The sequence below is a fragment of the Tachypleus tridentatus genome, chromosome 12 (assembly GCF_004210375.1).
Source record: "Tachypleus tridentatus isolate NWPU-2018 chromosome 12, ASM421037v1, whole genome shotgun sequence".
In the NCBI taxonomy this organism is placed as follows: Eukaryota; Metazoa; Arthropoda; class Merostomata; order Xiphosura; family Limulidae; genus Tachypleus; species Tachypleus tridentatus.
In genome coordinates, this window is record NC_134836.1 from 27,573,156 (window position 1) to 27,600,608 (window position 27,453).

General features: G+C 34.1%; 1 protein-coding gene across 1 annotated transcript in view; it reads right to left on the reverse strand.

Moving 5' to 3' along the window:
- Positions 1-27,453, reverse strand: part of LOC143235602 (uncharacterized) — a 73,222-nt gene that overhangs the window by 5,098 nt on the left and 40,671 nt on the right. Inside the window, exons 8-11 of the mRNA XM_076473839.1 lie at positions 26,434-26,479; positions 17,512-17,607; positions 15,004-15,076; positions 1,956-2,149 (exon numbers count right to left, since the gene is read on the reverse strand). Of these exons, the coding sequence (XP_076329954.1) occupies positions 1,956-2,149; positions 15,004-15,076; positions 17,512-17,607; positions 26,434-26,479 (409 nt within the window). The remainder of the gene's footprint in view (positions 1-1,955; positions 2,150-15,003; positions 15,077-17,511; positions 17,608-26,433; positions 26,480-27,453) is intronic.

A 27,453-nucleotide genomic window follows, 5' to 3' on the forward strand; every position in this document is an offset into this window, starting at 1 on the left:
AAGGTTGTGATCAGAGAGCATACACTCTACAGAGTGACGCCTCTCATTAATATCAGCACTTCCTTAAAGGGAGTGATATCCATTTAAGCCCCCCAGGATGAAAAAAGGAGAGGCAACTGTTCAATGAAAGCATGCAATATTTAAAAACTGTAAAAAAATATCTTATATCCCAAGGTACAGAAGTTACTGTCCTCCACTCCATTAGATATATGTTGCTGCATATCATTCTACTGCCACAGTGGGAATGTAGACAGATCTTTCTGTGCCCCCAACAGAGTTGTTGAATCAGTATCTACTCCAGTCTCTTTTCTCACCAATCCTTCCTGTGATTGCTTGGGTCCACTTCTTTCAGCTACTGTTTATCATATATGCTCAGACCCATCTTCTTCAGTCCCAAGACATCATATGATTATTCATTCTTGACCTCAGTCACTGAACTTTACATATACTGACAGAGAAATATCCACTTGACCCAGGTCAGAATCCATGGAGATCAAAAGACCTCCTTCTAACAAAGAAAAATCACATGGTCATAAACCAAAAGGTTCTCCACCCAAATAAAATTGGCCACATTGATACAGTGGAACTGTTGTGGTATTTGATCAAATACAGGTGACATCAAGGATTTATTTGATTCTTACAAGAGATGTTTCTGAAACCTGCCAATACAGCCACCTTTATGCAGTTTTCTTTATACTGAAATGATAGGTTGTGTGGTGGACGAATGGTGGAGCTGTAGCACTGCTGGTCAACCAGCATTTGTCTGTCCTGTCTTTGCTACTTGATACACCTTTGAAAGCCATAGCCATCTGTGCTTCCTTGGATTGTAACATCACTGTTTGTTCCATATACCAGTCTCCTGAAAAGACCTATGTTTAATCAGACCTTGATGCTCTCAATGAACAGTTGCTGTCTTCCTTTTTAATTCTACAGGACTTTAATGGATATACTCTCCTCTTGGGAGGTGCTCATATTGATGGGAGGGATTTACCCCTGTTGTTTTAGGGCCATTTGCCTTTCTAATTCTATACAAGTTTTTCATTAGAAAATTAGCCTTTGTTTTGTTTTGAAGTGATTTCCTTTTAAGCATTTTAATAATTTCACTTTTAAGTTGTTTTTTTCCAGTTGTTTGGCACAGATAGCCTAGTTGCTTTGTGTCAATAAACATCAATCAACCAACCAAAACAAACTTGTATTCTCTTCTCTTTTTGTTCAGGGTAATGTAGAAAAGTTTTATCACTTCTCACATTATGCCTTTTCAAAGTCAACTTTAATATCAAATACAATATTTACTATATTCTTCTTTTTAAGGGCTAGATAATGCTGCACTTCAACTTCAATATTAGGTAATTACATGCAGGATTTATCATACCATTCCTATCAAATAACATTGTTAAACAACAGGATTTATCAACAGATAAACCACTTTTCTTTACAGTACTACCTATAAACAGTGAGCATTTTAAAGTAAATTTAAAAAATTGTTGTATGGGTTCAATTAAAAAACTATTCAGCAGTTTATAAATATATAATTCACTCCTGGAGAACAATATTTCAAGTGAGGGCAAACTTCCGTACCTGGTTTTTATACACTGTTTTTATGTAAAGTTGAAGAAGGACAAGATATAAATTTTAACCTATAGTGATGACTACATTTAAAATTCTAAGCTAAAGTATGTTAAATGTTATCTGGATTACTCTAGCTCCTCTTTCTTTACTTTTAATAAAATAACTCTGACTTCCTTTTATTCATTCTTTCTGGCATGGAAATAGAACTAATCTGTGCAAACTCATAACTTAGAAATTTTATTTCATTTTTTTTTACTTTGCAATAATGCACTTATCTTTATATTTCCAATTCTTATAAAGTATCAGCTTTATAACAAGTGACAAAATGTCTTAGCATATTCAAAATTATTTTTTACTAATGATTTTCAAATTAAAAAAAGATATACCTGATGCAATTCTCCATATATATTCTGTAGTAATGAATGAACAATATCATCTTCTGGAAGCATGAGCAATACCTTGTTATCACAGACACTAAACCTATGACTGTGAAGTGATGAAGCTATGTTATACCCAACTAGATCAGCACATGGTCGGTGAAGTTGTATGCTAACCAACTGGTATCCTTGATTGACCCCAACTTTAAATCATTAACATAAAAAGAAAAAAAGATAAAATGTTGACAATTAAAATTATAATGTACATTCAACAATAACTGAAAGTCTAATTTTTTTTTAATATCCCTTACTTTGTGAGCATTGCAAGGCAAGGAGGATGTTTTTGAAAATTAAATATATTTCTCCAGCTATAACAAGTGTTGGAAAAAAATTATAAAGAAAATGTCAAACTAACATATGTTTTATTATTTCAGCATCTTAGTTTTATTACTATAAAAATACTATTCCTGTTTAGCAAAAGGGGTTCAAATAGAAAATTAATTTATAATTCACAGTTCATAAATAACTGCATCATGAAAACAAATTACTCTTTGTATTTTCAATTAATACCAGTGGTTGAATAAAAAACTTATGAAACAAAAGTTTAAAGTTATGATCAGAATATTGAAAAAGGATACTGACAGTAAATATTTCCAAATGGTTTCATCTCATCATCAAACATATAATTTAATGTTAATGTATGCATGAGGATTATTTTGCACTATTAACTCAAAATATGAATTTTGGTCAAACTCAAACATCTTAATCTAACTGAATGATTGAGATATGATTTATATTATGGTTAAAATCATAAATAACAGCAAGTGTACATAAATGATGAATCACTTCATTCTCTCATTACAACTTCTTATTTTATAGTATTCAATATCTGTACTTAGATCTACATATTTAATTATCTACATTATTTACTGGGTTAATATTTAGCCTTACCTATGAAATTAGCTTGCTTTGATCAGAAGTTACAGATCATGTTTATTGTCAAAGTTATTAAAATACAATGTGTAATAAAGAGCCTAAAAAATTTGTAAATATAATATTAGTGTTCTATTTATTATGTACAAAGTTACACAAGGGATTATATTTAATGAAGAACTGAGCCATGGATACTGGCACTGTTAAGTCCATAAAAACCTACCACTGACTGTGTAAGGAACTATACATGTAGATCTTATGAGGAAAATAATAAATCAAAGAATGTTACTTCCATTATTACATTATTGAGCAGAGAACAAAATGACAGTTAATCACTAGAACATTCAATTCATAACAGTGCCAGGAAATTATTGATAATATTAAAAATTCCAAATTAAACCACTAAAAGACATCCTATAAGACAAGATACTCCCTAAGTGCCTTATTCATTTTAATCATTCTCCAATTTAAACATAAAATAACACAATACATTGTTACATTATTTCACCAAACTTCTGTATATTTACTGGCTTAACAATCAGTAAATAGTTTAATATACATCAATTAGGTAACATAATTCACTTTGTTCTTTAGGTTGATAATGACTTGACCTATACTTTAACTAATTCTTGAATATCCTCTGTGAAAGTTAAGATGTTTACTCTCTTTTTCTGTATTGCAGCAACTTATTTCTTTCTGTATTCCTCTATTTAAATTTCAACTAATACAAAAACTAGCTTTCAAATTTGCTTTCAATTCATAAAAAATATACTTTTAGCTATGCTTAAATAAGTGCTCTTTAGTATATTATGACACATTTATCATGAATAATAATTTCTAAACAATAAAGTTTCACTTTAACCACAGGTTATAAATGATGTTGATCAATTTTAACCTTTTTTTCTGTAGGAAAACAGCATATTTTGGCTACCAAGTACTTTCATGATTTGAAATTAGTCTTAACTATTTAAGAGTAATTATTCTAGCCTATATTTATATTGGAATTGCATGAATTTTGTAAAAGTTATGATTCTATAAACATCTAACTCACCAATGAGCAGACAGACATTCTTCTTATAATTTAAACCAAAACACTTTTAGAACATTTTACCTATTAGTTACAAAAGGCATTTAATGCACTTTTTAGTAAGTTGCATAAAACTTGTAGCAAGCTAGCTTTAACAAACTTCAGTGTTCTCACAGAGAAACATCAGGTACTTTTTCATACAAAAAGTAACTAAGACATAAAGGAATGAAACTGCTTTATTTATTTTGTAATTTATCTTGTTACTTAAAATAATTATGTTCTTATTTGTGAACTTATGGTTGAGTTACTGGGACTAAATGACAAAATTACTGATTTCTGATATAATGTTTCAAAGGTCTCATTAAACCAGTTGATTTGGGTATGAATAGCACATTCAACTTAGACCATATATATGGGACATAGCAATGGAAGACAACAATAGTGACTAGCTGGTATTTATCTTGTGTTATATGAGCATTTAAATCTCAAGTGAAAGTTAACATTCTCCTAATCTGAAAATGTATTTCCATAGACATTCATCTCTAAGTACAGAAATGCTACTTCCCTCATGCATCTGCTTATAAAATTTGCATGCTATTAACTTTCAGCTAACTTTTACCTAAATTTATGTTTAACATGAACTTCACTGGTGCATGATGATGTCATCGCGATGATAACCTTTGTGCAGAAACTCCATCCATGCACTTGCACTCGTGATAACTTCATTCTTTAACATAGCAAGGGGAAAAAAGGTAACCCAAAAATTAAAATTTATGTTAGATGAGTACCTATTGGAAATACATTTTCAAATTACAAAAATGTTCTCTTCTGAGATGACAAGTCATCTCCATACAGGAATGCTAGAATCACAAGTTGAAGTGTTACATGTGCCAGTGCAAAATTTACGTAGATCAGCTTCTTTCAGAAAGTTCTTCTAGTGAAGCTGCAGGGACTCAATAGGAAAATAAGCCTACTGTGGAAAGCAACACCAACCACCTGGTAGGATTCTGTTTTATAGAATGGGAGAGAAAATAAAAGAAATGCATACTCACCTCTCAAAGATGGCATGTTTATTGAAGAATGGTACCCAAGGGAAGATGAAGTCCTGCAGGGAATGAAGCAGTCAGATGATGGAAATATTGATAGACAAACATGTGGAGGGTCATTCACATGCCTGCTTAAAGGATTTCATCCAAAGGCTGGAAGAAAGGGGTGAAACAGGTAATGAACCTTATGTAAAGAAATGTGAAATAGCCTGCAAGTATCCAGATTTACAGAATAATATGAAAACTGAAGGATTTGATGGATCCATCCAGTGAGAACAGAAGGAGATAAGTTCCTAGAAGAAGAGAGGCCTCCAAATAAAAATAGACCTTACAGAGACCCCAAACAGGAAGAGCCCAGGATAAGTAACATAAAAAAAATTCAATCATGACACAGGTGAGGGTAAACAGAAAAAGTGAGACAGAACAGAAAGTATGGTTACCTTACATACTAGCAGAAGTATTAGGAAGAAAAGACTAGTCAGGGTAGAGGAGTATATAAGTGTGATGGAAGAGGGTACAAGAAGCACAGATATCTAAATGATGACAATCATAGATCAGAAAAAGGATACAATTTTTGACAGAAAGATGGTACAAAGAGCAAAAAGACAGCTTGAATTGGGCATGTGGGAAAGCATTAAGGTGGAGTTTGGCAATGAGGTTGGTAAATAATGAAGGAGCAAAAAAGATGAAAAAAGAACAAGGGAAGAAAATATCCTGTGGTGCCAGAAAAGGTGAAATATTGTGGACAAAGCTGCCTGATAACAAGCAATGGTGAAGCCTGACAAACCTTGGTTGAACAGTCAGGTAAAAAAGGCTGAAAGGTGTTTCACAGTATAACAGCCAGGAGAATAGGTGTGGAGAATGGACAAATGAGGAAAGAAATGTAACTTACCCTAAATAGAACATAGTGGAAGGTGACAAGAAGAAGGCTACATGATCAGACTAGACAACCACCACACAGAAAATAGAAGGACAATATCCCTCAATGAAAAGGGACATGTGACATAAAAGTAATAAGTAATGAATACTGGACTACATGATAAGTTCTCAATGCTAAGCAAATATGCAGATAAAATCAATCAAAGGTTGAGGTGATCAAACAGGTGGCACTAACAGAACTTTACAAAGAGTGTTGAATATCAAAAGACAAGGACTTGAGGAAAGAAGCAAAGAGTAGAACAGGCACATACAAGAAGATGAAACCAGTGGTGATCAAGAGCTTTGACAGACAGAGTTGAAAGGTAAGTTGTTGTTGTTTGGCATTTTATGGTGCAAAGCAACTAGGCTATCTGTGCCAAACAATTGATAAAAAAAATAAGAGTAAAAATATTATAAAGCATAAAAAGAAATTAGGTTAAAGCAAAAGTTAGTTCAATGTTGGATAAAAACTTAAATAGAATTAAAAAGACAGTGGCCCTTACAAAATTACAAACATTTGTAAGATGGACAGTGTCACCATTACCAATGACAGTATCTAACATCAAGGAAAAACCTATGGTAAAGAAAGTCTAAAAAGGTGCTGTTGCTTATGGTCATAACAACAGTACAATAATAAAATATGCACTATTGTGACATGAGTATTACACAGACCACTCATTGGTACATCAATCCCAGATAAAAGAAAACAATAAGTTGAAAAATTCTGACCAATGTGTAGCCTAGTTAGAACAACTTCCTTCTTCCAGTGCTTATCGAAGCATGATGGTCAAAGAGCAACAGAAGGTTTTATCTGGAAAAAACTTATCACGTTGCTCACTCCAACTTGACCACTAACTGGTGTGAAGCCAAGCCTTGAATTCAGGGCCATAGTCTATGCATGGAACAGGTATGGAACTGACAGCACACGAGCAGACAGACTTGGCTCTGGTGTCAGTGAGCTCATTCTCACAAATACTGATGTGGCCTGACAACCAGAAAAACTGGAATGAAATATATGATAAAGAGAAGTGGGGCAGTCAGGATCTGAATATCAATGAAAACAGGATGATTACAAACATGAAGTGATTCCTCGGCCAGCACAGTGCTAAGCAAGTTAGTATAAATAGTAAAGTTTGTGTACTGCATAGCTTCAATGTGATTCAAGGCAAGAGAAATGGCATAAATGTGGCAGTGATCACAGAAACTGTAGGGTCCCCCCTACAGGGATCTTGTGTGCAACCATCCAACCCCAACAAACCATAGCAGAATCACACGATTTCAAACCATCCATATAAATGAACACACATTGTATTGGCTGTGGTTTTGCTAGATAGTAGATAGGGACAGTGGGAATCTCATTAATCCATTCATGCACGTCACTAATTAGATGAAAAGGCATTTGGCTACCTTAAGAGAATCATAGCAAGATTTTTCAAAAGATGTTGGGCAATTAAAAGATGGCATTTCCAATTGGGAGTACCTACTTTTGTCAGATGACTCAAAGAAAGGTCAATCTTGGGGATGGTAATAAGCCATGGTGGGATGGGCTGACCAGTGGAGACAGCAACATCATGCAAGGACAGACCCAATGCATCCAACTGTGCCTGGATATAAAGGCTAAACAGAACATTGTCTGTTCTGAAAAAGCATGGTCCATTGAGAAAGGAAAACACAACTGGGTCATTCCATGTCAAATATTCCAGGGAACTTCAGGTGATCCCCACAGAATGCCTTGAAAAAATTCACGTGCTCATCTACCTATATAATGAAAAAATTGCCAAAGATTAGATCAATATCTCTAATAGTTTCTGATTTACAGCTTGTAAAATTTAGTTTATTTATGTTTATTTTTGGGGAATTCGTTTTGGGCAAGTTTGGCTGCTTAAAGCTGCAAGAGTAATGGTGGTAGAAGGCTGAAATTTACTACACTGAGTGAATTAATCTAACAGAATTTAAAAATGGTCTCAAACCAAGTTATCTCTTTTAGGATTTGCATAGTGAGGCAGTAAAATCACTTGAAAACCCAAAATCGTAAAAAATATTGGTTTATGTAATAAGCCATAGCTCTGAGACTTAATATGATACAAAGCTGAATTTGTTTTTCAAATATCCTTTAACATATCAGCTGATAAATCAGCAATTTTTGTAATTAAAAGTTTATTAGATCTCCTGTAAAAACATGCAGTTGCATGCAATTTCAGGTGGGATGCAGTGGTAAGGATCAAAGTTTTGAAGCACACAGTAAAAGCAGTTGCAAATGATAGAGTGTGAAGTAGATTCATGAGACTTTATGTAAAAACATTGTACTGGAGAAGTGCAAAAAGTCTCCATGAAGAACAGAAGATCCAGAAAGTGTATTGGGTCCAACAAATTCAAAGCTGAGTGCATTGAATTTGGGCATGATAGATCTTTAGCACAGAATATTGACCCACTTGCTACAAGGTGCAAGAGAGGTCACACAAGACATTCCACTTATGATCAAATATAAGATCCAAGGACTTTTCCTCAGGGACAATAGGATCAAGTGAATACCCTGTTTGTGGCAAAAGTGTATGCAACCGGTTTTAGAGAGAGAGAAAAGATAAAATCATTTACTGTGGTCCACTTCAGCAAATGATTGAGAGCAGTCTTTAGCTGCCACTCAATAAACTTCATGCTTGATAACAGACACGAGAAGTGGAAGTCATTGAGATAAGAGTCCTTTTGCATTTGTAGGGGGAAGTTGTCCAGTAATGGAATTAATCTTTATACTTAAAAGTGTGACACTCAAGACCAAGCCCTGAGGAGTTCCAAGTTCCTGTGGGAAGGAATGGGAAAATGTCGAACCCACACAAACTTGGAATCACCAGTGCATTAAAACATTTTTGATAAAAATGGTCAAATGGCCATGCTACCTGCATGTGTGGAGGTTTCTCAAAATGCTATACCTCTGCATAGTATCATAAGCCTTCTCATGGTAAAAAAAAACAGAAACAAGATGTTTTCACTTGAGAAAAACTTCCCTGATTGACATTGCCAGTTAAATCAGGTGGTCCACGGTGGAGCACTATTCTCAAAACCCACACAAGGTGGCTATGAAAAATGGAAGACAATAGCCCAGCACCAAGCATCAGGAAACCATTTCTTTTGCCAGTTCCTGATAAAAACAACCAGAAGAATAGCAAGAGAGAGATGGCACAGCATTTCATAGTGAATATCATCAGGTCTGACTGATGAAGAAGAAGCTTCAGTTCCACCAGTGTAAAAAGGTTAATTACAGTCATAGAGATGATCAGCCTGAAAGGAAAGAGGCGATCGCTCTGCCCGAGTCTTGATGGCTAAGAAAGTGGAGGATGAAGTAGAAGTGCTAGATGCATGAGAAATGCTCTCTCCAAGATTACTGGTGATGCTCTTGGCATCAGCAACTCCCTGGCCATCAGAGAGCAAGATCAAAAAGTAGGCTGAAGTATACTGCCCACTGACATTCCAAATCTTGTCCCATATGACTTTGGAACTAATGGTATAAGAGATACTAGTCGTGCACTTAATCCAAATTTCCTTCTGGCTTTGACATCTTACCTGCAAAGCACATGCATGGGCCCTTAGAAAAGCAATGTGGTTTAAAAGTGTGGGATACCTACAAAAGATATTCCATCCAATTTTGAGCCTTCTGTGTCATGTTGCGGGCAGGATTCCACCATGAATGAGGATACTACAGAAAACCTGACATTGTTTTAGGAATACTTTGAGCAGCTGCTTAGAAAATACAGTCATTTGTCTATTGATGGCTTACAGACAACAGCAGGAACAAGTTCTGAGAAAGCATCAAAAGAGGGCCAGTTGGTCTGGTACAGCTTCCATCGAGGCATAAGGGTTGGGTAGCATTGACCAAGGCCAGTCTCTCTAAAAATGATAAGAAAATGATCACTGCCCTGTGGGTCATTATCAACCCTCTAAGAAAAATAAGTGAAAAGTAAAGTGGAGCAGATAGAGAGATCAACAGAAGTTAAAAAACTGACCAGGTGTTAGAAAATAAGTATAAGAACCAGTAATGAAGAGAGAACATACACTTAATGGAAATCCCTTCCATCAATATCAGCACCATTCCAGAGGAGATTATGTCTATTTAGCTCTCCTAGAATTAAAAAGGGAGACAGTAACTGTTCAATGAGAGTATCAATGTCTGATTGTTCATAGGTCTCTCCAGAAGACTGGTAGAGAAAACAAGCAGTGATGGTACAACCCAAGGAAACACAGATGGCAACAACCATTTTTATTCATGTGGAGGAGAATTATGCAGAGAGCCCTTTTTTTTTTCCAACCACATTTATTTCTTTATTGGAAGAAGGTCTATCGACATTCATGGATCCTGCCCTGGGTCAAGCAGGTAGGTATGTGGATGGAGATTCCAGTGACTGAGGGTGTGAATGGATAATGATTTTGGATTAAGGGACTGGAGAAGAAAATGGACCTGAGAAAACACCCTAGCCCAGAGCCAAAAAATAAAGGAATTGGAGCCAGAGACTCAAGGGAAGGAGTGGTGGGAGAGAGAGAAAGGAGTCGACACAGACACATCAACTCTTTAACCATGGAGGGCAAAAGACTCTTAAGATACTTTGCAAATGAATCTGCTGGAGGTATGGAGAGATCTGATTGCACTCCCACTGTAGCAGTGGAATAGAGTTCATCAGCCTATGTCCAAGATGGAATGGGGGACAATAACTTCAATGCTTCTAGATTGGAGATATTGTTCACAGTCTACAAACGTTGCACCTCTTTCTCCTCCACTCACTTTGGACAAGAACTAGAGTAAGAGGGGTGTAAACCACAATAATTAACACAGTGTGGTTTCAGTTCACACTTGTAAGCAATGTGGTCTTTGCCAACACAACAAGCACATGTTAAAGAAACATGACATAATGTCTTCCAGTGACCAAACTGCTTACATTGGAAGCATCTAAGAGGGTTGGGAATATATGGTCGTGCCTTACAGTTCAGATAACCTACCTTGACTGTGGCAGGTGAACATGGTGATGTAAATGTCAAATAACGAACATTAGAAGGCAGCATAATCCTGTCTTTGTGAGTGGATATTTAGTGCACTATAGAAACATCTTGGCTAGAAAAACCAGCATGAATCTCTAACTTGGGAATATTCTTCAAGACCCTCTTAACAATAACTCTTCTTGAGGAATTCAGGGTAGCATGGAGAGTAACCTCAATGAGTATATTGCCAGTGCTCTTTAAATTTAGGAGGAGTTTAGTGTGTTGCAGTGAGGATGTTTCCATTAAAATGTCTCCAGACCATAACTTTCTTGTGGACTTTTGCCCTAGGTATTTCCCAAAAAATGAATGCAAAATGAGAAATCTAGGTACAGAAACCATCTGTGATGGTGACTGTTGAACAGATTCATCCATTCATGGCTGTTTACCAATTATAATTGTTTTCTCAGTTTTATTTATTTATTTTTTCTTCATGAATGGGGATATCCATAATAAAGTAACAACATTTCAGTGTCCACTGTCCTCATCTACCATGGAGCTCTACGAGAAAATGCAATGCAATGCCAAATAAGGACATTGGAGCAATGCAAAGGTTTCATAAGCACTATATCCAAACACTAGCATTAGACAGTTTACAACACCTAATGAAAACATCCAACACTGCTACTTGGTTGACCCTAGCCCAAGTGAACTAGCTGACTGACTTTGGGAGGGGGGGCATTAGAATTCAAGGCCAAAGTGGTGTATTAGGGTTGGACCCCTCAACCACTAGGATCCTCTCCTCCCTTTCACAGGTTGTCACGCATGGAAAACGTGTGAGTGGATGTTCAGCTCCCAGAGAAGGTAAACTGATAGTATAAAACCTTCTCTGGAAGGTTCCCTCACCACGTACAGGAATGTACCTTGAAAAGTGAAGTATAAGAAACAAGGAACTAAAAGAAAAGAAGCTTGGAGTTGAGAGGGGTGGCAAAGAGATTTATGATAGATATGCTCAACCAAGAGGAAACCCAATGAAAAATCTGGGTTTAGAGAGACCACCTGAATGCAGTCTAACCGTGAGAAGTTGCTCACCACTAGATTCATTGTTCCCAGTACATTATAAACAAACCTGATGAGAATGGGCCCAGGAGGTCCATCACTTGAAAACAGGTACTGAAACAGTTTATTCCTTGAAGATTGATGTAACAAACAGTCATGGAATTGTCATAATGGATCATGAATAAGTGATCCTCAAGTAGGGATAAGAAATGAGAAAAATGTTCTAGGAATAGCAAACATGTTAACCATATTTATGTGAAATGAACACTTGTCCAAATGCCAGAAGCCATACCATCCTTCAGAGAAATGCCCCAACATGAGAAGGAAGTATCTGTGAAGAGGTGAAGATCCATATCTTGAGGGAGGAATGGTAATGGAATACTAGAGGTAGCAATTTCCAAGCACCACAAGAGTTCTTTGAGAAGAGTAAAATTCACAATTAATATTACAGTAATGCCCAACAGGTCTAATCAAAATGAAATTAGCAGAAGAAATGGTACAGTTCATCACAGTAAAATGAGGGGAATAAATTTTCATTAAAAACTTTCCTAGAGCACAATGAAGCAACTAAAATATGAGGTTTAGGGAGGATGTGTAGTAAAAGAAGGTGCAAGAGTTGGACACTTAAAAACCAAACAGAAGATATGGTCACTTTCTAAGTAGAATATACAGATTTCAAAGACTGAGAATCTAAATAAAATGGAAAGAAGAAACGGCTGTAAGCTAGGACATGGAAATAAGATAGCTAAACATGTCTGTTCAATGCTATGTTGAGGAAAAGAATAAAGTTATCACAAGTGGAAGTGTATAGGGAATTTACTGCACACAAAGATTGTGCTGACCTCCTATTATTGAAGGGTCATTGTTGCATGATAATGTTATCGTACACTGGCAGAATTCACATTTATCCTATTGTTACAGGTTAAATGCTATACTGTCATGTTTGTTGACGTGCATTCATAATTTTATTGAATTGCTATTTTATTAATTTATGTCAATAAGGTTAGCATCCAACTGTATATTATAGTTCAGATTTTAGTATTATATATTAGTTAATTTCTTAAAGGTAAATATAAAAAAACAAAAATTGAATATCAATATTTATGTGCTATGTGGTATACTGACTTGAGTGTTTGTTCAAATTATGTTTGTGATGTCAAAATACATGATCTATAGTTTTATATGAATTAGGAACTCAAATTTCCAATATTGACAACAAAGAATATGAAATAAGAAATCATGTCCTTTTTAATTGGTTGGAATTGTGTACTAAATCAAACACAGTTGCCCCACTCACCTCTTTCCATTTTTGTAAACATTCCCTTTATGTACATTTACCCCAATATGTGATATGCGATTAACCAATCAAAAGCTCAGAATGTCCACTTAATCATTTGTGTTCAAGCATTAGTGTCAAGTTTAAGACCATACCAGAAAAAAGTCTTAAACAGGGTAGGAAATGCCCAACAAGAGGTCTCTGTAGTGCACTGCATGGCCGTCATTGTGAACAACTGCAAACATTCGCTTTCCCATGGTCATTATAAGCGTTTACAGAAGGCTGCTCAAGAATGTTATTCGAAGTAGTAAAGATGGCTTCATGAAGATTATGCACTGTTTGGAATTGATGTCCATTTCTACAGACTTCCCTAGCTATCCACCCCCAAACATTTTGAATGGGGTTCAGTTCAGATGAACATGCTGGATGCTCCACAAGAATCATGTTATTTACCATGAAAAAAGTCCTTTGTCCTGCAGCCACTGTCCTGCTGAAAGATCCAGTCATTTCCACACAAGCAAGGGCCTTTAATCAATAAGGATGCTCTTTCCAATATGCCAATGTAGCCAGCTGCTGTTTGATGCCCCTGTATAACCTGAAGCTCCATTGTTCCATGGAAGGAGAAAGCAACCCAGATCATGATGAAACCTCCTCCACTGTATCATGTAGAAAATATCTCAGGTGGGATATCCTTATCATGTCAGTAATGTTGAAAGCCATCTGAATTATCCAGGTTAAATTTTTTCTCATCGGAGAACAAAACCTTCCACTTTTCTACATCCCATGTTTGTTGCTTCTCAGAAAAGTTTAACCAAGCTGTTTCGTGGTGTGGAAGAAGAAGTGGCCTTGAAGACGTTTACGGTTTTTAAAGCCTTTCTCTCATAGATACCTTCTTATTGCTCTTAAACTGCATTTTTTGTCCATAAGGGCCTTAATCTAGTTTGATGATCAGCTGGTGTCTTGTTGGACAACCTGTCGAATCCTCCTGCTCAATGCCGGAGAAATTTTCTTAGGCCAACCACTTGAAATTCTTGTTCTGTATCCCAAAGTGTCTTTTAAGAAATTTGAAACAGCAGTTTTACTACACCCAATCTCACCAGCAATGGCACGTTGAGAGAGACCTTGCTTTTGCAGCTTGACAATTCTGCCACGTTCAAACTCTGTCAACTTTTTAGCCTTTGCCATGTTTTTACCCAATGTAACACAGGAGATGTCAGTGGGTGATGTTGACAACGCTAATGCTTGAACACAAATGACTAAATTTCATTACGTGTTTACCGATTAACGCTTCGCTTCAGTATGGTCTTAAACTTTTGACCAGCTAGTATTTAGGCTAATTTGATAGTGTTCACAATTTCCCTATTAAATGCTAAAAAAGTTTTTCTTTATTTTCAACTTTCAAAGCTCTACTCAAATAAGTAGTTGTGTCTACCAACGCAAAATGCATATTTTTTTCTTTTTGTTCATTGGCCTTAAGATTTTGGCCAGCAGTGCATTACACCAAGTCCTTCATGAAAGGGTTAACTAAACACAATTTAGATGAGAGTTAGCTCAAGGTTAGTGGCAAGTAAATCTCATAGAAAAACATGTAAAGAAAATACCATTTCTGTGTGTGATAATGAGCATTATCTCAGAAACTGTCATGTTATGCTCAAAGCTATTATAGTAACTATTTAAACTCATGTTCTCACATGGAAAGTGATGATAACTTCAGCTCTATTGATATAAATTTACATATATATATTATATTTGAGGGAAAATAAATATGGTTACTCAGAACATACCATGAGCAGTTGGAAAATTTTAAGATATTCAATATTGAAAAGATGAACTCACAAGTAATATTGGAGTATGCAACATGGTTTTTCTCCAATATGATAGTTTCCCATAAGCTACGAGAGTCATACACCTAATCAAAAAGATTAATACTAATATTAGAGATATTTTGTTCAATGGATACATCAACAACATATGTTTTACAATACAAGCCAAATGAGTCTTAATTAAGTATATTCTAATTATTTATAATCTAGTTTTAATTAAAAACCAAAATAAATACTGAACCTTTAAGTAAAAGCTTCAAAACAAATGACATTTTTGCATCTAGTTCATCAGGTGGGAAATGAAGCTTTATAACAAGTATTAAAAATACAGCAATACCAAAAACATCTTTGATTATGGACATTTCAGAATTGCTTCAAATTCCAATATCAGCATTAAAACCTGAAAAAGTTAATTCACAATCTTCTTACTAACTAAAAAGAAATAAACATTAGCTTCTATGCAAACAGTTTTCTGATACAGTCAGTAATTTAGAAAGAACAGTTTCAAAATGTAACAATATAATGTGAGGCTTTCATAGATTTAATAATATTGTTAAGAGAAGACATTATAAAGAAAAGATTAAATATAAGTACAGAAATTGCATCTCTTAAACAGTAAGTGATAATAATCAAATACAAATAATGAGAACTTGTTATTGGCTAAATTAAGGACAACATGAAGGAGTTGATGCTGTTATTTAGTACCAGGTGATAATCAAAAATGAAGATACTTTCTTTAATAAAAGGTTCATAATATGCAGATATGGAGTCAAGAATTTTATTTAAACTTTTCAAAAAATATGGGATAGTTGTCATTCTTACTGTGTAATTTGGTACAAAACTTAGTTAGATACGTTAGTTTATAATTGCTTCTAACTGAAATTCCTGCTCGTTCATGTATTTGCAGGTGACAAGTAGACTGAGTCTAACTTGAAATTATTACTACAATAAAAAATAAAACAAAAGTTAAATGTTAAAAACTGAAAGTATAATGTACATTCAATAATAACTACAAAGTCTAATTGAAATATCTGTGATTAAAAATAACGTTTTTAATCATATGATGAGTACCTTATTACAAGTTAGTGAGGATTTCTCAATAGGCAGTTTTACGAGGCCTGATTGTGGATTTATTTTTTTTTTACATAAACTTGTGTAAGCATCACTCATCTAATTTTTATGTTTAGTTGTTTTTTGTTGCATTCTCATGTAACTTACACAAGTGAACACAAAACTAAGAGAATAAACACTAATTGATAAAAATACATAATAGAACAAAACTTCTGAAGTACTTGAACAATTAAGAACTTATTAACCCTTTTGCAATGAAGCATATAACATACATAAATTCGCATACACATTTGCAGATGTTAAGTATTTATACCATAACTTTTGATGCAGTATGTTTACCTTCACACAAGTGTGGTAGACTTTTAGTAAATATTACAAGTTTTTGTACACCAAAAGAATCAGATTTTGTTTATCAGAAATAATTTTAACCTTGATACATATTACACATGTTTCTACTTAAATTTTATTGCTCTTTCAATCATGTCTAATAAATACTTTTACCACACACTTTGTAAGTTATTGTGCAAGCACAATGATCATACTAACTGTCAAATTACAGGCTACTTAAGTTGCTTACGAGAGTCCCTCATGAAAATTTCAATTATTATTGCCACATTTAATCTTTCTTTAAGTGGACACTATCTAACCTGAAAAGTTTCTAATTTTTACAGGGTGAGAAGTTCCCTAAGCATAACCAGGTGAAGGCAACAACAAAATTTATCTTCCTCAATATTGGTAATTTGAGCTCCTAATTCATACAAAACTGTGGACTTAGTATTTTGACATCACAAACATCTAATTTTAACTAGTGTTGAATTTAATATACCACGTAACTCACAAACATCTATATTTAGGTGTATTTTTTATATATACTTTTAAATTAAAAAATTTAATATATGATATTAAAGTTTGAATTATAATCTACAATTTGATACCAAACTTACTGACAAAAATTCAAACCAAAAAATTGTTCAATAAAAGTTTCATTGAAGTCAACAAATGAGATGATATGGCCTTTTACTCACAAGTCATTGCAAAAGGGTTAAAATAAGTATAATGTATAACCTTCATGAGATCTTAGGGTGACAAAATATACATAACGTAGATTCTCAATATTTTTTTTTTCCTTTTTCCAAATGCGTATTTGAATCATTTAGGAAATAATTTAAACTCAGAATGTTCAAGTGTTCAGTAATAAGCACACCAGAAAACTTTTATTAGACTTTAAAATGTAGAAATAATAACAAGTCTTATGGTGTGTTATGTTTCTTATATCTCTTTTTTGCCACTAAATTCATAGATCCAAACACACATATATACCAAAGGAATTCACCTCTTCACATGCACTTTTAACACAATTAAAAGAAAGCATGGTTGTTATATTAAATCAGACAAATTCATACTAGAAACTTGTGGCTGTTGTACATTAATACTTCAAGAAAAAACTCACATGTTCATCCTGACTGAGGTCTGCAACATAAAATGATACACTCTGACTATCCAGGTTGAAATCAACCCACAGATCTGAACCATATGGCTTTAGAACCTATTAAAAAATAACATATTGCCTATAAATATAAATAGTGGTGTGTGTGTGTGTGTGTGTGTGTATATTTATGCACACATGCACAAAACCAAATTATACTACAAATGAAAATACAAGCTGATAAAATTGTAAATTTAAAATATGTGGTACACAAGCTGTGTGTTCTTGAATAGTTCAAGGGGCTTATTGCAAGATTTCAAAACTCAACTGGCTTAAATCGTTGTGATGAATCACATCTTCTATCTCCAACACAAAGCTCTCTTTCTTATGTAAGAGAAGCATAAAACTATTACAGAAACATTTATATCTTAAAATAACACATTAACCCTATAATTACAGGCACCCCTGTACTGTGCATGTCATAAAATTTAACTTTGTTACACTCAAAATGTAATTAAACAATCTTACTATCAAAAGAAACCTAAAAGAAAAATATTTTAAACTTTAGTATGATGTACAATTTCAAAATGTTTTAAATTTTACACTTTTTAGCTTGTAATAGAATTGAACATAGTATATCTTCTATATATAAAATTTTTTTTTTTTTGAATTTCGTACAAAGCTACTCAAGGGCTATCTGTGCTAGCTGTCCCTAATTTAGCAGTGTAAGACTAGAAGGAATGCAGCTATTCATCACCACCCATCGGTGACTCTTGGGCTACTCTTTTACCAACGAATAATGGGATTGACCGTCACATTATAACACCCCCACGGCTGAAAGGGCGAGCATGTTTGGCGCGACGGGGATGCAAACCCGCGACCCTCAGATTATGAGTCGCATGCCTTAACACGCTTGGCCATGCAGGGTCATTTATATATAGAAAGAATCTAGGTTAATTGCTCTGTCTGCTTACACATTCTTTTTTCAAGCTCCTTGGGTGACAATGAGGGGAAAGACAAATAAATTTCTTGAGACTCCTCATAGATGCCACACACACTTTGAACACACAAAGTTACAGTTTCTCAGCCAAATATACTTAGTTGAGCTAACTGTTTGTAACTAAAATACCACATTTTAAAATACTACCTTCTAACAGATACAATAAAATTAGCATGAAGAATTTCACACAGAATGTGTTAAATGTTCTAGGAACTTGATTTTTCTTTTCTCCTTAATAACACTTTGGAGTTGTTTCTCACGTATAAATATGTTAGTTACTTCAATAAATTTTATTTAGGCTTCAGTTTTATACTTGACTTAATTATGTGTTAGTTATGTTTTGAAATTAATATTAGAAAGATTCAAGTTAGCATTTCTCTAAACTGAAAACGTATTTCCAATAATGCTTACCTCCATTGACAATACAACTATTTCTCATTCTCCAGTGTCTCCACTTTTTTTTCCTTTTTTTTTTATCTAAGCATTGAACATACTCACTCCACTCTTTCATACCCCACTCAAATGCTCTTGGCAAATTCTAATTTTCAAACTTCTCTGCCAAATTCAATGTGACCTTTATCTAAGTACTGTATATAAGCACCTCATTCAGATAATGTAATTACTTTTTTGAGACATTAACCAACTATAAGTGGGGAGGTAGGGAATGAGAGTGTCAGCAGAATTAGTACTATTAAAAATACATTTTCAGTTTAGGAAAATGTTAACACCACTGACAATATAGCTAAAATCCCACATTGAGAAGGTGGATGGACCAGTGTAGGCATGATCCATACAGAAAACATGTGTATAGAAAAAGAGTGTACCAAGGTAAAAATGGGACAAGGGAAGGGGAACTGCACAACATTCAAAACAGGTATGTTCTTCAACAGAAACCTAATTCCTGTATTAAAAGGAAATGGAACTGTGTTCCACCACGTACAAAAGAGGGGACCACTTTGCATTCAGAATTAGGAGAAATAGTTGATATCCTATTAACAATATACAAAACCAACACTAATCAAACAGAACACCAGGCACACCACTATTGGCTAACACAGTTTCAAATCTAAACTGAAATTATGAATAGGTTCCTAATGAGGCTCCTGTTGCTTCTACTGAGATTTGGGAAAAACATCTAAGGATCCAAGCAGGAGAACACCCAATTTCACCCTTGTTTCAAAATATTTCCTAGAGAAGAGGAACACATTTACACACTATGGAAGAAAAGCTTCTGTCCACCACAACATCCACTGGAAAGTAGGGATGATACAGAGCTCCTAGTTCCACTAGTAGAATCTGGGGGGTAATATGCATTTGGAAGTCCTCAGGAACAGCACTCTTGAAACTGTGCAATATATAAACCAAGTTTCCTACATTTTTAAAAGCAAATCAACATCAGTTTATTCAATCCAAAAATCAGCAGGGTTGGGCATGATCCCCTTTAGCTTTACTCATGATACTCCATGATAACAGAATAATATCATCTGGTAGATGCCTAGATTGTCTCATGGAACACCTCATACTGACAGAACATGTTGCAACCTGTGTTAATTATAGTGAAAGTGTTCATTAGAGCAGAATTGAAAACAGAGAGAATACCTGCTTGAGTAACACTTGCTACAAAGTGAGAACCCATGAAAAAAATGGAAGATAGAAATGAAAAATTGAGCACAATATTCACCTCCAAATAGCTATAGAGGGTAATCAAAAACACTGAGAAGAGGAAACTACCAGATCATATAAGTATTAGTAGTAGTTCACATACAAGTCTGCACACTGTTTTCCAGAGCAAAATTCAATTGGCTGGCTAATGGCATAGATATATGACAAATCTGATGAGATGTGACACACAAAAGATTCCTCTCCTGTAAAGATAATCCATTATAATCCATGTAACTCAATTTATGAAGCCATCTTATGAAGGCAATGGGAAATAAGTCATGGGAAATTGAAGGCTCCCAGTGAATGAGCAACTGATTCCTTGTATGTCAAAACGAGATAGTATGAGCCACTTAACACCTGAGGACCTTAACAGGACTTACAGACAATCAGTATTGGAGCAGTCACTAAGGTAAGAAATGCCTGGCAAATGGATTGGTAGGATGGATATTTTCTCCTTGGCTGCCAAAGTCTTGCAGGGATAAGATCTAATTGGTTAATGCAAGACAAATGTGGATTGATAATTGCAGATAAGGAAATCTTATAGAAAGTAACCTCAGATAAAGCAAAACTCCCCTCACATATCAAACTTGTAAGATTGGATATAGTAGATATTTTAAAACGAAGAACTTTTAAATGCATTTTTAATACACCACTGACAATAAATATGCCAATTATACTAATAAATGGCTGTAGCTGGTCCAAAGAGAGATTTAGTTAAATGAAGAAAAACCTTAGGAGTTAAACTCTTATGTCAAGCAAAGGAACACATAATTTCCAAGCATGAAGATGGAGTTTCTAAACATCCAGATGAAGAAGGTCTGATTGAAGTTGTCTCAATGGAGACATCTAATGTGAAAGAGGTTAGAGGTGAACATTCCTGAAGATTCCAAAGAAGCACGAAACCATGTTTGAGCTACCCAATATGATACAACAAAAAGAACTCAACAGGAAGTGCAACAAACCATAGTTAGAACTTGAGGCAATAGCCAAATCAGGGGAAAAAGCATCCAGTTCTGACTGAACACATCCACGACCAACACTAATTGATGAGTTATCGGAGATCAAAACAACTAACTGAGAATTTCAATGAGTTGCATGAGCATCAATTGTTGGAGACCCAAACTACAAGCAAATCCACTGAAAAATCTCATGATGCAGCATCCATTTCGTTAAACAAATCCAGAGAGACAAGTGATTAGCAAAGAATTAAATTCATCATTACTGAAACATAACATGCAAAAAGACCAATACAATGGGAATGAGCCCAGTAGGGAAGATCCAAGTATGAAAACAAAAGGTTTCAAGAATGTGTGCCTCCTTGACAAGAAAATCTGAGTACCATCATGAACTTGATGGAATGTATTATGACAATTTTTCTCTTCAAGAGAGAAAGGCCTTGATAACTGCTCAATGTACTGCAAGGAGTTCAAGAACATTGATAGGGAGAGTAAACTCTTCTCTAGTCAAAATATCCTGGAACTCCTAATGTTGAAAATAAGCTCCTCATTCCTGAAGAGATGAATCTATGAACACATGGATCTCAGCATGAAGTGATGGAATAGACACCTCAATGGCAGTGATCTTCTGATCCAACCACCATTCACAATTGATAAAGATGTTCCTGAGTAATGAGACAAAAGTATAAAAAGAATTTGAAATACATGATCCATTGTTGCACTGTCCACTGAAGAGACCTCATATGTGCTTATCCCAAAAGAATGAGAGTTTGAGGGATGCCCACATCCCTAAATGAGAGAGAATCATCTGTACAGTAGGAGAAGAAAACATAAGAAAATGTCTGATGGATAATTCCATGGCATGAAGGATGATGGGGGTTGGTTGAGCACAGCTTAAGTGAGTATTTAAAAAAACACACCCAGATGGACAAGACATTGCACTGGTGATAGAATGGATTTTTCCAGTCTGATAAGGAAGCCTGCTTTTGAAAGGAGAAGCCAAGAGAGTTGTTCTACAAATTGATGGGATAGTAACAGAGACAATTGTCCATATAATGATGTGTGTACTGACCCAAGGAATACAAATTGTGAGAAAAAAGTTTAAATATCTCTGTAGAAAACACAAGGTGCTGATGCAAGATCAAAAGGTACAGTCCTGAACTGCAGCACATGATCCTGGTGCACATATTTGAGAAACCTGCAGGAAGACTTCACAATAAGAATATGGAGATAAGCATTGGTAATATCAAGTTTGGTCATCTAGAGACCTGGTGCAATGTGTTATCTTAGGTTGAGAAATGATTCCATTGTAAAGAGAGGAGGTTCCAAAAATTGGTTGGCCTGAGATAGATCAATGATTGGATGCCAACCTCCTATATTCTTGGGTACAACAAATAACTGGGATTAAATTCCCAAAAGAATGGGATCACCCTTCTCTACTACCCTTTTAATGAACAATTCTCTTATGGATTGGGAATAAAGTTCCACTCACTATGTATCTGTTGAAGGTGTTGTAAATTGAATGATCATCCCTGAAGCCAGAATATGGAGTAACTACATATTCCTGGTGAAAAATTCCAGTTGTTCAACAAGTGAAGTAATCATGCTCCCACAGCTCACTGACTCATGAAATAGTCTCTGGTGCCACTATTGTTGGTCCACCCACAACAAAGATCCTCAATAATATGAACAGACTCCATTATGGGAGCCAATAGGTCTACAAACTAAAGGGGATTAGGAAACACAACATGCTGACACTCCAAAATTAACACCTGATATTGAAGGAACATGAGAAACAAACAATGATAAAAAAGAATGTAAATGGGCTGTATCCAATTCCTGATTCTAACATCTATGGAACTACAGAAACCAACATGGGACAGAAAAAAGAAGCTTCTTGTTACTCCCTGAAGGCAGAAGATGGAATACAAAGCATCACTACCCAATATATACCAACAACAAACCAATCAGAAAAACCAAGAAAACCTCATAAACCCAAGTAATCAACTGAAGAAAAGAGGCTGGAGGTGGCTAATCAAAATTATTCTCTACTGATGCTGACTAGTAAAAGATGGAGCCATTAAAAGTGAGTGTAAATACTCTAAAGCCCATCCCTGGTCATTTGCAAAATCCACCTTGGAATCTTCCCAGAAGGATAGGACTAAGTCCACATATATGCAACCATTTCACAATGGATCATATCAGGCAGCTTTCACTGAGAGTGACCCCTCCCACAGATGTTGAAAAATACCAGATAGTAGAGATGGAAGGGAAAAGGTCTGGTTGGCATCAGCAGTAGAAACATTAACTCAGGAATTCAAACCTATCTATATACATTTTTGTAAGCAATCTATTTATATAAAGAAAATATCACAGTGGAAATGCCAAGCATGTTGTAACACAAACTGTGAATAGCTTGTTTATAGGAGTGCATGCAGTATGCTTTGTCAAAAAAGGTGATTGCAATATCTGAATGAAAAGCTTTTATACAGCACCAAGATAAAGAGCCCACTGGAGATGGTGGATAATTTTTTAAATTAGAATTTGCCAAGGGCATTTGAGTGGGGTATAAAAGACTGTAGCATGTAAAGTGCTTAAATGTGAAAAGAGTGCAAACCTTGGAGATTGAGAAATAGCTATATTGTCAGCAAAGGTATGTATGTTTTATAACAATTTTAAAACTTTAAATCTAACTGCATCAGTTCATCACCTTTAGTGTAGTAGACAAAGGTCAGATAAATATTTAATGTTTAATTAATTTGAAGCACACCATCAATTTATTCTATATACTAATTAGATTATACTACCTACAGGACAAAAGTCAGGTAAAATATTCAATATTTGCAAAATGTAAAATCAAAATTAAGTTTCAAGCATTGATAAGAAATAAGAATTGCTGTTACTGTTTTTAAAATTTTTATGTAAAGTGTCTTAAGGGTTATTTCTCTATAGCTGTTCTTAATTTTGAAAGTGACAGATGAAAGGGAAGACAAATGGTCAACAGTACCAAATACAAAGTTTTGGGCTACTCTTTTTGACAAAAGAGTGGTTTTAACCCATAAATTTATAATAAATCTATAGATCAAAGGTATGGAGCATACAGAGCAGGTTTCGTGAAAACAGGGTGGAAATGGTGAATTCTCAAACTGACAGTACATTCATGAACTATTAGACCACAACTGGCCCACATGATAAGAATAGTGTTAAATATGTGATATGATACTAAATGCCAGCATGAATATCACAACTAAGTTAAAAAAACATTCACACACACACACACACATTTATTTAAGTGACTATGATCTTTAAAAACTCAAGCAGCTAAAATGATTGCAATTTTTAAAAATCTAAAAACACAAACTTTATTAAGACTCATAACTGGCTTCCCATCTTCAGACTAAAATAAAGAGTGTGTGTTAATATACATTGTTTCCTTGTTTGTATATTTCATAACTTTAAAAAGCTACACAGGGGTTATCTGAAACAGTTGTCCTTGATAATCTAATGAAATGCATCTGGTATACAGCACCCACTACCAACTAATAGCCTACAATCATTTTTATACTACACTGCATCTATGATCCCAAAATGCAGAGAAATATTTTGTTTTTTTGTTTTTAGCATTAACTGCTGTTACATAAACAAGGCCATGCCCAATAACAGACTTTTGCAAAAATAATAATACCTTTAAAGGAAAAGTATACAATCAGTTAGGAAAAGAAAAAAAAAAATTCTAAGCTAATCCTTGTTAGAATCTTTAAACAAAAGAACATTTCAAATATAATCCAATAAATGATAACTTTTTGGATAAAGTACAGCAAGTTAACCATAAGTTACCAATCAATATCACCTTTATATGTAGCTTTGTGCTTTAAATGGCTTAAATTTTACAAAATCAAAGACAGTCTCATAAAAATCACTTCAATAAATCAATTTTAGAATGTATGAGCTTTAATGCCCATACGTAAGTCATTCATAAGTGTTGATATTGCTACAAATAAATTATATTTTAAATTTCTGCATAGTATACAATTGCTACCTGTGCACAAGTGGCAGGTGAATACTAAGGTACTAGATGACAATCTCCATTGTGATACAGTCATAACAGGATCCAACAACTAAAAAACATCTTATAAAAACTAACATGATGAAATCACTGGACATATGATGTTTTATCCCCAAGTGTCTTTTTCACATTTATGTTTGCAAAATACTTTTAACTAAAAGTATTACTTACTAATTTATCAAAATAGGAGAATTTTATAAGTAATGAATACAGTGATACTTCCCATGAATACATCATAAATGTGGAATACAGTTGGAAGATTTAGATATTCTAAATAATTTACAGTGAATACTTATATTCCTCTATTATATAAACCTAAGAAACGAAGAGACTTAATTTTGAAAGAAGTCAGATGCAGTGAGTTCTGTCAATTTTAAACAGATTCCTGCTGTGTTTCCAACTCAAAATTACCACCACACATAGAAATAGTCCTTCTTATATTATGCAGTGAGTTCTGTCAATTTTAAACAGATTCCTGCTGTGTTTCTAACTCAAAATTACCACCACACATAGAAATAGTCCCTCTTATATTTTCTAATTTTCTACTTAGCTTTTATAAGTAAAAAAACAACTTTTTGTTTCAACTATATTTTTCTTTTATAAAGTTTCAAGAAATAATATAAAATTTAAAATATTATTTCATATCTATGTACTGATATTCACCACTGATCATCAGAGGCATAAGACAAAAATGTAAATTATTTTGCTAAATTTCATTTTTGACATGATAAGAAGTTAGAAACTTCTCTGTCCCATTAGAATTAAAGCAATCGAATTTCCTTAAAACAGTAATCTAATAGTAATTTTGAATTTGTCTTTTGATTTAAAACATAACAGAGTTTCTTGTGCTGTGTTAATGTACTAAAGGTGTATGTATAACAAAAGTCTTGTAGCAAACTGCCCACAGTTGTTTGTTCAATAAAAACTGAAATTCAAATATATTGTTGCTTACAAACATCCTGCGTTATACATTTTTCCATTTGATAAACTGGTTATGGTTAACTTCATGTCCTTGTACTTAGGTATAATTGTCACATCAAAATAGTTTGTTGTAAACTCTATAATGTTTTTAAATGAGCTGTTGTAAAATAGCTTTTAATAAATCCAGTTTAGTTAATATATATACACACACACACACACCTTGTCTTTCATAAAAAAAATATTAACAAGTACAATTTCAGACCAGACAATTATTTACCTGTTAATAAGTACTTACAGTGTACAACAAATTATTATACATTAAGTATCAAAAAACTACGCACCTTGTAACCACCAAAAATAATAGACTTACAGATGAATGAATACACCCTACATTAAAAGAAACAAAACAAGATAATGTTTACGTATATATATATATAACTCATACATAACTAAAAAATTTGTTCAATAATTAATACAAAAACCTGTGGCAAGTCAATTTTTATATACACATCTAAAGAATTAAGATATTACTTATCATATAATTAATAACTGAAACCACTGACATTTAGAGAAACTCCATTATTACAGAATAGAAGAAAAAAGCTGTTCATTTCGCTATCTAATTTAGCTAAAGAAAATTACACTATGTAACAAAGTTTTTACTTTTTCTTATTCCTGGGCAGAAAGTGTTATTTCCCAGTTGCTTATGCTTAAAGTAAATGGAAAAGACTTATTTTTCTCTTCAAACTTTGCTTTTGTGATCTGAGAGCATATTACGAAAACATGATGGAAACACTTAAATTTGGGGGCTGATACGTGAAATTGATTTACACCACAGTCGTAAATCTCAAAAAACTTCTAAACATTTTTGTATAACTTTAGTATAAATACATGTAAATCTTGATTCATATGTTGTTTTATTCAGACCTTATGTAAATTAAAATGTGCAAATTTGCCTGTTTTTACATAGTAAATAGGTAATTTCTAAATTTCATTACCCAAGTCAAAAAAGCAAAGTTTGAAGGGAATAATGGCCATTATCTATACTTTTACAACATAAGCAATTAAGAAATAACATGTTATCAAGGAACAAAATTTGTGTTACACAATGTTATGTGTAAGTTGTTCAATTCAACTTTACATATCAAGTTTTGTATTTTATAAAAATTATTGTAAATTCTTATTGGTTAAATTCCTTTCAGATATTTGTAAATACTTTGCACTTATACTTATGACAAAGCTAGTAACCCTATCAGCTGTTATTTTAGTCTCTCTCTCAATGATTTTGCTAAGCTAACCAAGACCATGACCCCAAACTGACATTTGTAGTTTCCATACTATAACTTGTAATGTTTTGTGTA